This window comes from Zeugodacus cucurbitae, chromosome 2 (genome assembly GCF_028554725.1).
Source record: "Zeugodacus cucurbitae isolate PBARC_wt_2022May chromosome 2, idZeuCucr1.2, whole genome shotgun sequence".
Classification (NCBI taxonomy): domain Eukaryota; kingdom Metazoa; phylum Arthropoda; class Insecta; order Diptera; family Tephritidae; genus Zeugodacus; species Zeugodacus cucurbitae.
The window spans coordinates 58,157,629-58,173,168 of record NC_071667.1 but is presented as its reverse complement, the minus strand read 5'-3'; the positions used below and the strand labels follow the sequence as shown (position 1 = coordinate 58,173,168).

The window sequence follows — 15,540 nt, the reverse complement described above, 5'->3', positions numbered from 1 at the left end:
GACTTCGGGTTCATCCAAATATGACTTATTTTCATCCGAAAAAACAGCATAGTGCCAATTAGACTTCCATCTCTATGCACCTGAACAAAATGTAATCGTGTATCTCTTCGGTCATCGTTAGGGGGTAATTTTTTATTTAGTTTTACTATTTTTACGTATGGAGCATACTTTATAACTCGCTTTAGCACCACTATTTACTCTGATCCTGACGGTAAATTGATGAAAATTGGATACTTCTCTTGAAATTGCTCAACTATCAGCAACGGAAAATCCTCTTTGTTACTGCCTTTATTATTTTAGCCGTACCCCCACCTTCACCTAAAAAATTTCATCTAACTTTTTGACTTCTGACGATTTGCTTTTCATATATCAGTTATCGAAAGTTGTAACTCTTCTAAGCTTCGGATATTAATTTCTATTCGACTTTTTGCAAATTTCTTTTACCCATATTAGGTAACATAGAACATTTGAGCAGTACAAAAAATTTGGCGTCCATAACTGTCCAAACTCCGAAGAAAAATAGAAAACAAACTGGTTGTGCTAACCTGATGACCAAAAATAAAGCACACATTTCGGGTAAAAATAAGTGTAATAGACAAAAGTTATATAATGGGACATTTTTATGGTTTGCTCTTTTAAAAAGAAACTGTTCATATACAAAAGAAAAAATGAAAAAAAAGCAAAGTAGCTTTAAGTTAAGAACAAAAAAAAATAGAAGCAATTATTTTAGTCTGGTGAAGGTGTGCTAACCTGTTGAAGCGGAATGTATTTGGTGGGCACTATTTAATAGATCTACATAAACACAGAATATAGTAACAATTTAGATCTATGAGAGAAATATCGACGGAGGCTTTATAAGATAGAGCAGTATTCTCAAGTTGAGACATATACTGAAAATCACTTTCGCCAGATATTTCTTGAGATTTCTTATTATCTGGTGCAGTCTATTAAATAATCTTTAGACAACGCAAACCAGATTCCAAGATGGCGAATTTTACCACAATTTTTTCATAGCATATACTTTTTATATACGTTTTCCTCTACTGCGTGCTAGAATATCTGTGAGCACTTAATTTCACACTGCCTCTAATTATCCCATATACACGAAACATCAAATTTCGATTAGCCGATCATAAACTTCGGTTACTTATACAAACCAAATACTTACTCAATTCATATACCGAAAAAAGGGACAACTTCCTCCCGGCAACAACAACGACGGCACACTATCCTATCCTAAATCAATTAGTGCAGTTAATTCAATTTGGCAGTCGACATAAAAGTGTCATTTGGAGTGCAAACAATTTGCTAACAACCGTTACTTAACGGCACGATTGGCTATTCGGTACTTTCAGCTCCATTTGTTGTTGTTGTTCAGCTATATGTGTTGTTTGTACTCGTTTACTCGTATTTTCCTACCATTATCGGCCATATTTAGCGTGCAATCGAATTGCAAACAAAAAACTGTTGGACTGTACTCAGCATTGCAAAGCAGGCGAAGCGCAGTACATTGCTTCGACTCAAGAGTTGAAGATGATTTCCAAATATTTTGGTATGTAGATGTGGTATCAAGTGTTGATAGTTGCTGCCGTTGCATATTTCGAGCAGTCAATCAAAGACTTTTGAATTTAATGAGTAATCAAAAGCACAATTATGGGCAGTTACAATTCAGGAATGCCTCCAGACCACTGAGGAGTGTGTTACCAACTAGTCATTCGTAACTAGTTTGTCAGCATGTAACAGTCATTCAAAGTACGCTCCTAAAAGGTATATCATACAATCTGATTTGATCTATTTTGAGTTTTAAAAAAGTAGGCTTCAATAATGCTTTCTGCATTCGAACACTCCGACTACTGGGCCACCTAGTGGAAGACTTTTTGGGAGTATAGTTACCTTCAATTAACCAAAACAAAAAATATTGTATACTTAACCGCTGAGTAAAATCGAACAATTTGACTACAGCGCCATCTAGCGGATTTGAGATTTTCAGGAACACTGTCTATATTTTCTGATATGGTGATTTGATAGAATGGGCAGCTTTCATTTTGCACATAATTTTCGCATACGAAAAGCTTGATGATGTTATGTCCTACAATCGATATTTACGAATTTGATATTTACAGGAAAACTATCTTCTGTCTTCGAATTTAGACAATATATTTCCATATATTCTCTGAATTTGTGAGAAGTGAAGAAGAGAATACTAATATTTTCGAATATGAGTTTCCTATATCATTAACCTCTTCATATCATCCAATCGGATTTAACCTCAATATCAAATGACCAAGCATATGAACTAAATTACGTAAATTTCTCTATCTACTAACTTTGCTAATTAAGCTAATATTTCACTGTGAGTTGCTACACAAGTTCTTGAATATTGAAACTTTAAGTAAAACTCCGTTAAACCTAACTATTCTAACAGTATATCCATACATATACACACATGTAGCTTAAGCTTACACATTTGGGAGCAGAGTTTGCTGCGCTGCCGGTGCTTTGTTCAAGTTAAACAAACTTCCGAAAGGTCAGTGTCTATTACATGATTTGCACAGGCTATACAGCAAGAAACTGCTGGCGCTGCTGCCACGAAGGATGCTCGTTAAACTTCTGCCACGCTCTACCGAAGTTCCCAAAAGCAAATGGAAAGCGAAAAACTAAAATTTTCGCAAACTTTTGCTTTACAGAGAGCAAAAGCAGAGGCAGAGGAAGAAGAGAAATCTCGTGCGTTTTTTTTGTTTTTTCTTGTTTGTTAATTAATTAGCAACTTATGTAAGTAGAGCACTAAAGCACATACGCCCACACACACACTCACATATGAATGTGTATGATGCTTTTGCTTTTGTAGTTGTGAATGTAGTCATGAGTGCCACGAAAGCAGCAACAAGTGATTAAGCAAATGTCTTTACTGTTATTTCTGCTGCTGATAATAGAAAGTGCGAATTTAAGCGCAGAGCACCTTATATATAGTGAGTGCTCTTCTGCTTGACGCTCAAATCTCATTTGCGCCTATTAATGATGATATGTTATTATAGCTAACCATTATCTTTTTTATTAATGGAAAACTTCTTAGAGAAATCCTCTTGTGTCTGCATCGTTGCCTCTGAAGGTATTTCACCCTGCTTTGAAGCATTTACCCTCAACTCAACATATACCTACACACCAGTTGAGGAATTTAGCTTCCTGTCCATGGTGTGGCAATTTAATTTGCTGCTAATGTCCTTAATGGCGAGCGTATACTCGCTTGCATTCGGTTTGGGGTTGCAGTGCATTGATATCCCTGATTATTTCTACAAAAACATTTCCTCATTCATCAACCCCCATTTGCTTGGAAATATATCCATAGCAATCTATTTAAGGTATACAACTGCTTTAAAATATATTTTCTTATTTTTTCTATTGGCATCTTACTTGATACTTTTTTCTGCTTCTCACCTTTTCAGCGGAAATTGAAAACGGCGATAATACAGCGAACGCGCAGTTCATTGAAGGTGAAGAGGAAGACTATGATGATGAGGAGAATGAGGAGTATCCAGGTAAGTGTCTTTTCGCGCTCTTTTATGGCTCTTAAGTGGTGTTGGTGTGAACTTCACCAGCCATTTAAATTCATCTACCTGACAAAAATTCTAATTTCACTGTTTGTGTTTGTGTGTTTCTTCTCTCTTTTTTTTTACTTTTCGTGCATTTAGAGGAGCGACTCGTAGAGAAGCCATTTAAATTTGAGGATTTCGCCAAAAGGTGAGTGCATATTGATGGTATTACGATTATACGGAAAACATTTAAGTGTGATGAAGTCGTAGCGAAATCGATACACTAAATTATTGCATGAAATTTAAGGGTAGCAAATAATCTGTAAATTCAAGATACAATGAACTGTGAAAAAGAAATTTGAAATGAAAAACATAAATAGTTGAGAAGCTAAAAAAAAATTGATTAATCAAGTTTGAAAATCCCATATCTAGAATAGACAAAATTAAACATTCACGGTTTAGGCTTCACAATTTGCCAAAATTGTGTAGTAGTACTACACATATACTTATATTGCAGATTGGAAAGTGGCAGGAAAGTACATAATTCATATATATTTCAGGATTCGACTTCATTATTGGTTGTTATCGAGAACCGAATATAGTGTGTGTTTAACTGGTGGTTACTATTTTTGAACTACTATTGGCCCTTACTTTAAAATAGGCCTCAGTCATGGTGACTTGCTTTGCTGACGAATTTCTTCCATGACGGCATTTTCTTTAAATAATTTAAAAAAAACTGGTTGTGTAAGCCAATCCAGCTTTCATTTTTCACAGAATTTTCGGTATACAAGTGTCTACCTTGGTCGATTTCATTTCGCGGTCATTCCAACTATTTTTTTTTAATTATTTATTTCCATGTCTGTCTCCTCGGACCTTAAATGGGTCTACCACCGTTAGAACTCAATGACATGTATATATAAGACACACCAAGGGAAAATTTTTATAAAAGTAACATTATATTTATGTATAAAAAATTGTGTTGTCTTACCAAAACTGGTATATTTCAAAGAGTTACACCTCACGAACTAAAGGACTCTCAACAGGAAAATATTTTTAAAGAAACCTTTTATATCATAGAAACAAGTAAGGAAGTGCTAAGTTCTGGTGTAACCGCACACTTTATACTCTGGCTATTTGTTTATTTAATTTTATTAATATAAAACGCAATTTGACACACATATTCGTCACATATATGGTATAAAGTCCATTGAAAGTTGGAAACCCTAATATTATATGGTGGAAGTTTTGTGCAGTTATGACCCGTATTTGAGGCAGGAGACATATTATTAAATGAAAGATATTCTCTGTGAATTTCTTCAAAATATCTGAGAGACTTACCTATATTTCCGGTAAAAAAAATTAGAAGCCCTGAGGTCCTCATGTTCGATATATGGGGCCTTGAAAACTTATGGTCCGATTTCGACGATTTTTAAAAGGGCGATGCCACACTATAAATATAGTATTTGTGCAAAGTTCTGTTTCGATATCTTCACTAGTGCTTACTTTATATATTGTAAAGTAAGCGATTCAGATGGACTTCAAAGTTCTGGTATATAGGAAGTAGGTGTGGTTGTGAACCGATTTGGCTTATTTTCACAACATATCATTGGGAGCCAGGAACCGAATTTTATTGTTATTATTTATTATTATTCGGAGATATGGTTTTTCACTCGTAAGTAGGCGGTACCACACCCATTTAAAATTTTCTATCCCAATTTGAGTGGAGCTCTTCTGTACCTTCTTTATAAAGAAATTTAAATTTTCTTTGTATGGGAGGTGGGCGTGGTTATAATCCGATTTCCTCTATTTTTGGACTATATAAGGAAGTGCCTAAAAGAAACGACTCTAGAGATTATGGTTGATATAGCTTCAGTAGTATACGAGATATGTACAAAAAACTTAATAGGGGGCGGGGCCACACCCACTTCCACAAAAAAATTACATTTAAATATGCCCTTTCCAAGTGCGACCGATTTATACCAAATTCTACTTTCATAGCTTTATTAGTGGCTTAGTTAGCCATTATGTGAACCAAACTTTTATACTCTCCTAGCAACTTTGTTTGCGAGAGTATAAAAATATATTGATTCCGTCAAAATTATTAATGGAGTGACGTTAGATCGGGTCAAATTTGAATTTTTCTAAAGTACTTTGACCTAGATGAATATTATACTCGAATAAGATTTATACTCAAAAAATTTAACAAACAAATTATACTAGATTATTTTATCGAATATATCGTTTTTTTTTTTAAGTTGTGCTGTCCTTCTGCCGAGTATAAGATTAAAATTGGGATCTATTGAGGGGAATGTAAGAAGTTCATCGAGTTTACTAGCAACAAGCTTAAAGATTTCTAATTTATAATTTGATGAAGACATGCGTCAATGATTTTTCATTATTTCAAGTCACGTCATTTGCTTGCGCCTATAAGTTATTGTTGCAGCTCTCAATAAACCACTTCCAGGATACATATGTAGTGGAACAACTTCGACGGCGTTATTGAATATTACGTGTTAAGATTAAATTACTAGGAAGACGCACAAAGTACGGTTGATTGCATTGAGTGTATGGCATTGGAATCCATTTTGTATTTGTAGCAATAACAGTTATGAAAAATAAATGCTTCTTATTATATTGTTTTATCTCCTTACCTTGCTGGCCTATAAATTAATATCCAGAATTTAAAAAAATAAAGAAATTTATTTAAATTAAACCACTGCCATCTTAGTCAGGTTTCACTTCACTATACAACACAGCCTAAAGCTAAGAAAAGTCCCTATATTGCATTCTAAGCTAAATTGTGTTCTTTGAAATCCGCACCAAATTATAACTTAAACGGAATTTTCCTACTTAGTTTAAAGATTTGCTTTCTTGCGCCTAAATGTAGACTACACCATATTAGCATGGCAAACCGACACTTCAAATTAATTTAGTGCACTGCTTAAGACCGCCGAAACACACAAAGATAAAAAGGGTTAGTTTCAACAAAAGCAATTTTGTGGCAAACAAAAAGAAGGAACAAAAAAAATAAGTACAATAACAACAACGTGCAGCATTGCTAAGTGGCAGTAAAAAAATGTAATAAGAAGTAAAGTAAAACCGTTTAGGAATGCCGGCAGCCCGCGGCCAGGCTCAACTTAACTAATTTATTGTATTTGTCTGCAGGCCGGGAGTCATATTTGGGCACAAAACAAAATAAGTGGAAAATAAATTTAACAGTTAGGCGCTGCCTGTGGGTGTGTGTGTGTGTGAAGGAGAAAGCAAATGTGAAAGTGAAAGAGCGGAAGGGTCGTGTGCGCGCCTTAAGACGCTTTGTGCTTGCGAATAATTTGGGTTTTAAGACACTCGTCTTTAGTTTAATGCGCCGCACTAAGAATTATTTTTATTTAGCTTTAGTGTTGTTGTACGGTTGCTGCTGCTCGCCAACGCCAACGTGGCTAATTACATGCGCGTCAAGTTGTGCGCTCGTAAAAAGGATTTAAAATGGCGCATTTCGTCGACAGTCAGTGAAATCAAAAGTGAATGTTTATTTGCTGCGTATTTTTAATTTCTTTACCCCCACACCACCACACATACATACTTACATATATATGTTTCACTGTTGGTTTGTTAGGGAAATAAAAATACCGAAATTAAATTACTGTAACGAAATTAAATTCCGCTGGACTTACTTTTACGCCCGACGACGGCGTAATGAGCTTAAGGCGGTGCTTTCCTGCCGCGAGCTCTCTTCTTTCCTATATATGTATATATGTATGTGTATGGTATAAGGTGACAGCGTTAGTGTGCTTTTAGGCGCCGTGCGCGCATTCACGAAATGAATGAGTTAATTACATAAGAAAAATGGGTTTTAATTTGATTTGTAGGCAAACGCGCTGGCGCACACACACACACATATACACTGCCACATTTGCGCTTGGTTTTGTCTGTGTGTGTGTGTGTGGCTGTTTTAATGGCGTTGCGTTGTGTTGTGAAATGCCAGAAAATACGGCAATTATTTGGGCGAGCGCACATGCGTTGCTCTGTGGCTGTTTGTTGGTGTGTTTGTCTTGACTTTAAGGCCAACGCCTCGTTGGTCTTAATTTGCATTTGTTGTTGTAGTGCTTCTTCTTCAGCGCACTTGAATAGCATGCCGCAGTATTGTTTTTGCGCGCACGGACAATTAATTTCTGGCGAAATAATGCCTACACTCTCGTACGCCTCGATTGCTGCAACTTATTTGCAAAAAAATCAGAAAAAAATTAAAAAAAATCAAGAAATAAAAAAATAAAAAATCTTATAGTAAAAGCTTACAGTGAAATCAAACATTGGCGGCTTGCATTTTCAAAGTCAATCAAACAATAGTTTCCCTTTCTCGCTGCCTTACTAATCTGCAGCCGCATTCCTCAATGTCATTCACTTTATTTTTACTTTTTTTTTAATTTTTTTCTGATTTATTTCCAGCGCAAGCATATTCATCTCACTGTTCTGCGCTCTCTCCACTTGACAGTGCAATTCTACCCTATACATATTTATATATTTCTTCTTTTTTTTCCAACCGCCTCACCATTCACTCTCACCACTTTCAGCAATATTTACTTTTGCTTCATTATTTTTTAATCTTCTTTTAAAATTCATTTTCTACTTCTCCTTTTCTTTTTTGTTGTTTCTTTTTCTTGTGCTGCCTTTCCAACTGCTTTCCTATTTTGAAAAGTTGTGCAAACAATTGCTGCTCTGTCTCTGTCTCTGTCTCTGCATGGCACTGCCAGCTAGTTTGCCGTCGTTTTAATTAAGGATCCTTCATCCTCCATAGCGCATTGGTGCGGATATCCTTCATTACGCTTAGTCAATTCGTTCTTTGCATTGCAATGCATGTGGCGGCGGCACAACAGCGCTCTTTATATATATATTTTTTTTTCATTTGTCGTACTTTTGCCCCCCCCCTCGTGATTTTTGATAGATTTTAACTGCACAAAAGCATCAAATCAGTGTGTAGTGATGTTTGTGACAAAGCAACAAAGATGGTGGTCAATGGACTTGTACTAAAAAATGCATATGAATATAGGTATACTTAAAGATTAATAAGAGGAAAAGTCGCAAATGCATGAATTAGAAGTTCTTAATGTCTTGGATAAATGAAAGCAATTTGCAAAGTCGTACCTTTAATTTAAACCATACTTTGACCACAATGTATAATTTAATATAACCAAAAATATATATTTTATTCTTCTAACCTAAAAATTTTAACGTTAGAAAACATTCTATATTATCTGTACACCTTTGTCTTAAGGGGTTAGGGGTAGTCAGAGACACGAAAAAATGAGAATTTTCAGTAATTTTTGTTTGCAATTATTTGCTATTGCTTAAAGCCACGAAAATTTGAAAAAAAAAAATTATAATTTCCAAAGTTATATCTGTCTGTGTTCACCCAGTTCCAGGTCCTTGCGGTGACAATCCTTGTCCTTGGAGATTCATCTAAAATCAATCGGATAAAAAAAATTAATTTTATAAATAGATAACCCTGGGCCTGATCCGGAGCTTTTTTTCAAAAATTAACAAAATGGCGGCCTCAGTGAATTTTTTTCTAGATTTTCGGGAAAAAATTAACAGTTAATTGGTCTTAAAAAATCGAAATTTTTGAAAAAAAAATCCTTCTATCATGCCTGAGTTTATTATGTATTCTAAAAGCTGTATAATTTTCATTAAAATCTACTAAGCGGTTTTCGAGTTACAGTTGTACCCAGTTCAAAAAACATAGTTTTGAGAAAAAAACATTAAAGTTTCACACGAGCGTTTTGGAGCGCCTGAGGATCTTTGTTATTTGTCGAATAACTCGAAAAGTTATTATCGGATCAATTTTTCAGAGAACATTTTTTAAGATATTACATTTAACGAAAATGCAAAAAAAAATTATTTTTTGAAAATCCTGACTACTCCTAACCCGTTAAAAACAATATATTTTTGAAACATCTGCTCCAAAAATTATTTTCGAAACGTTGAAAAACACTCGCTATGCATTTTGTTCTTAGCAAACCCTTAGATATACTTAAATGATACATCCAAAGAGTATATACGATACGTTTTCCAATCGCTATAAATTACTCAATTTATGAATCGCACTCATGACGGTGGGGATTACAGAATCGGAACGGACCGAACCCGAATTTCTTTGCGGTGTCAACACCCCATCGTTCCTAACAATTAGTGGTAAATAGTTTTATATACATACATATATTGATATCTTCACTACAACAACCTATCTTTTTAGTCAAGCCTAGCTTAAATTTGCACTCGTAACAGCTTATTACTGGTTTCTTATAAGGTTAAAATTTCGCCGATTTGAAGAGTCCTATAAAGTTTTTTTTATTATATTGATTTATGTATGTCAATACCCCTGAAGTACGATACATTTTCAGTTGTATACATACCTTACTTTGTCTGTAGAAGCCGCAAAGTTTAGACATGGTTTCGTTGCTTGTTCGTGAATTCTTTGCCAAAAACAATATTGTAAAGATGTGCCAGCCTCCATCTCCGTCAGTCATGACTCCGTGTGACTTTATCTTACTTCAAAAAATCAATATAGGGCTGTCGTACAAGCATACGAAAAACCACTGGAAGAGCCAAAGGCTGTTCCAAAAATTGAGTTTGAGAATTGTTTCGACTGGAAGAAGTGCTGGCATAAGTGCATAAAATCGAATAGGGACTAGTTTAAAGGCGACAACATTAATGTAGACGAATGAATTTTTTTTTTTTTTTCAAAAACCTAAATTCCCGTTATTTTTTTAACACACTTCGTACTTGTCCAAACAGAGTTTCTTTGCTGTTAATTGTTTCCAATTTACTATTTATTTATGTATTCACAGTTGTAAGGTCCGACTATTTGAAATGTCTCAAAATTTTGTTCCTCATCAATTCTTTGAAATCTGTTGTAGCGTTTCGAAATCAAATTTCATAAAAATTTGCTAAAATAACTCAAACTTCCTTAACTCGAAATTCTCCATAACTCGAACTCTTGAATTGGTAATAGAAGTCGAATTCCATACAAATTTCCTTCCATAAATCGAACTTTTCGGCCAGGACATAAAAAATTTAAAAGCTTACTATCGAGGCAGAATTTTTAAAGAGTCCCTCTATGTATTAAATAATAAAACTCGAAGTCTCTCTAACTCGAAGTTGTTATGTGGATTATGGTGATTCGAGTTTGTGAAGTTCCATTCTATTTTATTTTTTATTTCTTTAAAAGCATTAAATACTTCTTACATTAATTTAGAATTCTTTTGTTTTTTTTTTCGCTTTCCGTTTCTGAACTCAGTTGTATTTATTGCTTTAGTTTGAAAGCCTTTGTTGAACCGCATGACCATTGTTTCCAGCGCCGGCGTCAGCTGTTGATGATGAAATTATTGTATTTAAGTGTCAATGCTCCTTATTAATGCACACGAAACAGCCATTTATAATTGTTTTGTATTTTTCCCAACAACCCATACTGAAATTTTGCTATAAATAGACATAAATATATATCTATATATACATACATATATATATATACTCGTATTGTGCTCCTTTCATTCATGCCATGGGCTGCTTTAAAAGAGTAAAAAAGAAGCCCACGCGCCATCAACGGAAAACACCAACTGCCTTGAATGATTAAATTGGCGACTCGGACGCTGCCTGCCACTCGGCCCTGGCCCTGGTCCTGGCAATCAACGCGCAAAGTCTTTGTCAGCGCGGCAGATATAATTCCGCATTTAAACAGTTTTGCTGTGCAATCCTGTGATGGCGGCGGTAGTGGCGATGCTGAGGGTGCCAGTGCCGCTGTATGTCCTCTAAGCTCTGCCCCCAAGGGAACTAATTAGAGATTAACGTCAAAAATGACTTGAAACTTTTCGTTGGCGAAGATTTAATTTTAAATGTCGGTTCAAACGTTCGCTTTCCCCCTCCCGCCGTTGCCACTGTTGCTTCTGTCCGAAGTTTGTAGATTTGCGCGGCTTTCTTGTCACATTTCGCTTGTTCTTCGTTAAATCGCGCTCGCTTCCTTTGCTTCCGCACACTGCTGAAGCTGCTTAGCGCTCGGGCTTTTGTGTCGAAGTGCTTGACTGGCTGGCTGGGCATTTGTTGCATGCAACCTCAATTGTCAGCACGGCACTCACATAGATTTTGCACTAATTGGGCTTGTTGTTATTGTTTGTTTAATTGTTGCTTGCACATTTTGTTGCTGTTGCTTTCATATATATATTTACTCTTTTGCTGTTTGAAAACTTCAGCTAGTTGTTGGAGTTTTGTGGCATTGAAGCATATTTTTTTAATTTAATTTTGCGGGCACTCATTCTTCTTTTCTCATTTTCCATTGTCGTTTGTGCGCTTTCATCACTGAGCTTCCAACAAATACACACACACACGCACAGCTAGTCAGCCTCTATAATCTTTATTGCCATTTTCAGCAGCTTGCATTCGAAAAGGATTACTATTTGTTTAGCTCAAATGGCACTTCTATGAAAACCTCTTAGCGCATATAATTGTGGGCAATTATGGTTGAAAGCGAGTGCCGCAAAGTTTTCGTTCAGCAGCTCGTACCACCATGTTTCGCTAGTACACCAATTTGTGGAATAGAAAGCAAATAGAAAATAACCAACAAATGTAATCAAAGTCTGCATTTCCAGTAGAAAAACAAAAGCAACAACAAAACACTCATCAAGCAGGCAGTAGTGCTATTGAATATTGGCTGACTTGATTTTGCCTACTTCAATATAGGAAAAGGCGAATATACTAATAATGAAAGCACCGTTCAATATATATAAATAGTCTATCATCATTCATGGACCACTTCAGTATACTTATATACAGTGAAATCTCTCTTGAACGGACACTCACCCTCGAGCGATTTTTGTTCGCCCAAGAAAGGTGTCCGAATAAGAGAGGGTCATTTGTTCTAAAAATTTAACTTGGTATAGGAAAAAATTTCCGCTAAGGTTAAGGAAGGGTTTCTCTAAAATTATAATCATGTTCATGAGATTTATGCGTCTTTTCGCTGATTTATTTTCTATAATTTATAGATCAATAGTTAACAACAAATAAAAGGCTAAATTCGCACAATCGAATAAGAAGAAACTAGAGTAGTTCGTGGAACGATTTTACTTACTTCTGACACCAAACTGCAGTAGATATGTACATATGTGTCAGAAAACAATTTGACTGAACTTTGTTAATGGGTTACATGGGTTTTGTCGTGTAAAAAATGCCTATTTTCAATATATTTTTTTCTATGTAAATTTATTTATTTAATCCAAAATCCAAAATCCTGTCTTATAGATACATATTTAAAGAATAATTTCTGAAATTAAAACAAAAACTGAACTCCGCCATTGTGACGTGATTTGTGACCACTCGGGAAAAAGGTGCCTCCGCGTTGTCAGCATAACTCCTGACAGGATCATTCAAAATAAAAAAAATAAGTGCTTTAGTTAAGATCATAAACTAGTGCTTGAACGAAGGAAAGACAAAACAAAGAATTGGAATTTTGGCAAACATTAAAAAAAAATTCGGTCAAATTTGCTTGATATTTTGTTTTTTTTTTTAATAGTTGTAATCGAAAAAAAAATCCTTTGTTCAAGAACGTGTAAATTATATCTTGAACACCTGTGCAAAATTTCATCAAGGTCGGTTGAGTAGTTTTTGAGAACATTTGACAACCGACTTTGAAAACACGGTTCCGAGAAAAACGCCTTTAAAGTTTTGAGTAATAATAATACCTTACTCGGAGCGCACACCTTCCAAAGGCTGCATCTCCGAAACTATTATTCGGATCGACTTGAAAAGTTGGGATAATATTCTTGAGATGTTGTAGAAATTAATAAGCCAAAATCGATCGATTTTTTGAACCCACGAAACCCATTAACTCCGTAGGGTAGCTCATAAATAACCATTAAAAATAGAATCAAATCCACCGGATTTTGGAAAACCGTTATATTAGGTAATGAGGGGAGTAAAAGAGGTACTGAACCAATTTTAACAGGTTTTAACTCAATACCATATCAAATCAACCATGAGTCGAAGTACAGCATATTGAATAACTGGAGACTTAAAAATATATTATAAAAACACTTTTTACGGTAAATATTAAAATTATAACTCCATTAGCGTTTGATTTATATACTAAATAGTAAAAGAATAGTGTGAAGTAAGCGTGGTTGTACTCCGATTTAGCTTATTTTCAAACTATGTCCACGGCAAAGAAATGTACCAAAGTTGTGTTCGTCTAGTTTTTGCAGAGATATGATTCACCATTCGATTCACCCATCTGCAATGCTAACCTCTTCAGAGAAAATGACAAGATATCTCAATTTTTACCCAACCTATCGTTTTTATGGTATCGCTGAGCTATACGATTTATACGACGACATTGACATTGTTCAGCGAATAAAAAGACAGCGGCTACGTTTGCTAGGTCATGTTGTCCGAATGGACGAAAACACTCCAGCTCCGTAAGTGTTCGATGCAGTACCGGCGGTGTAACCAAAGGTAGAGGAAGACTTCCACACCGTTGGAAGTGGAAAGCGATCTGGTCACACTTGGGATTTCCAACTGGCGCCGAATTGCGAGCGAAAGAGAGGAATGGCGCGTAACTATCGTCATCATAAATATTTATATACATAGTAGAACTACCCTAACTCGAATCACCATAATCCACAAAAAAATTTCGAGTTAGAGACGCTTCGAGTTATAAGAATTTTCATTAAAACATACAATTTTTTATAAAGCTGTAAAATATATTTTCACAGTTTAATTTTTTTTACTTTGTTTACGATATAGATGTTCTGTTTTGAGATTCTTCCTCGATAGTAAATTTTTTTTCGAAAAGTTCGATTTATGGAATGAAATTTGTATGCAATTTGACTTCTATTGCCAATTCAAGAGTGCCAGTTATGGAGATCTTCGAGTGATAAAAGTTCGAGTTATGGAAGTTCAGCTGCATATATCTCGATTACTTTTGGGTCTTGGTATAAATCATCAGATACCGATTATTATAGTACTATAATAGTACAGGGTTAGCTGGTTTAAAATTCGCTTTATTGCTTTAATTTCATTTTTATGAAATGAACAAATAATGTCCGACGTTAAAATTATTTATTAACATATTTTGTGAGTATAATGAATATGTGGGTGAGCAATGAACAAAGTGTTGATTAGCCCCAAGCAATATACTGTATTATAAAAGAAAAATATTCAAAGTCCACTGTGGTTTAACGCTTTTAATAATGAATAATGATTTGTTACTTATGGCACTGAAATTTATTCCCTTAAGAATAAAGCTTGATAATTTGATTGAATTGAGAAGGAGGTTATTGATCACTGTTTTTGTAATTTAGTAATATAAAAATTACTGTAAAGTACACGCGATAATCAGTGGTCGTTAATGCACCAACTCTTGTTGTAAAGTCAAGAGATAAAGTAAAAAAGACATTTGCGTGAGAATTAACGCTGCTGAACACACCTTAGCCACACAAAAACAGCAACCCTAGCAAATGCGTTTGCACTTGAAGATGCTCTGCTCCCTTTCACTTTTGTGTTATTAAGCGCGCAATAAAAAAGTTTTTAAAGCGTTTTGGCCATTTGGTCAACATTTTGGGCGGAAATTGCATTTTTATCGCTTATGCATGTAAAGCAGCACCTTAATATTTAATTACAAGACTGCATAAACACCGTTCGAAATATATATTAGATATATATATATAGATATAGACACTTGAGCCATAATTAAAGCTAATAAAGTGCGAGTTAAAAGATCAACAGCAATAAACTTAATGTGGCAGCTGTTGGAATAATAACGACGTTGCGCTTTTAAAGTTGCCGGTGAAATGATTTAACACAATAAGTTGTTTGACATGGCGTATACGTAACCTGAAAATTAATTTTTGATCTTTTGGTGTGGGATTTGTAACTGTTAGACTAACTTTTAAAACAATAACTTTTTCAAATAAAACTATATTCCAACTAATCACAGCAGAGGCAACGTAGAAAGCTGCAGCGTATTGCT

General features: G+C 35.0%; 1 protein-coding gene across 2 annotated transcripts in view; it reads left to right on the top strand.

Annotated features, from left to right (window-relative positions):
• Positions 1-15,540, top strand: part of LOC105214565 (protein timeless homolog) — a 458,589-nt gene that overhangs the window by 425,958 nt on the left and 17,091 nt on the right. For both annotated transcript variants that reach the window (XM_054230454.1, XM_054230457.1), the window contains 2 exons: positions 3,444-3,536; positions 3,690-3,738. In XM_054230454.1, coding sequence (XP_054086429.1) covers positions 3,444-3,536; positions 3,690-3,738 — 142 coding nt within the window. The remainder of the gene's footprint in view (positions 1-3,443; positions 3,537-3,689; positions 3,739-15,540) is intronic.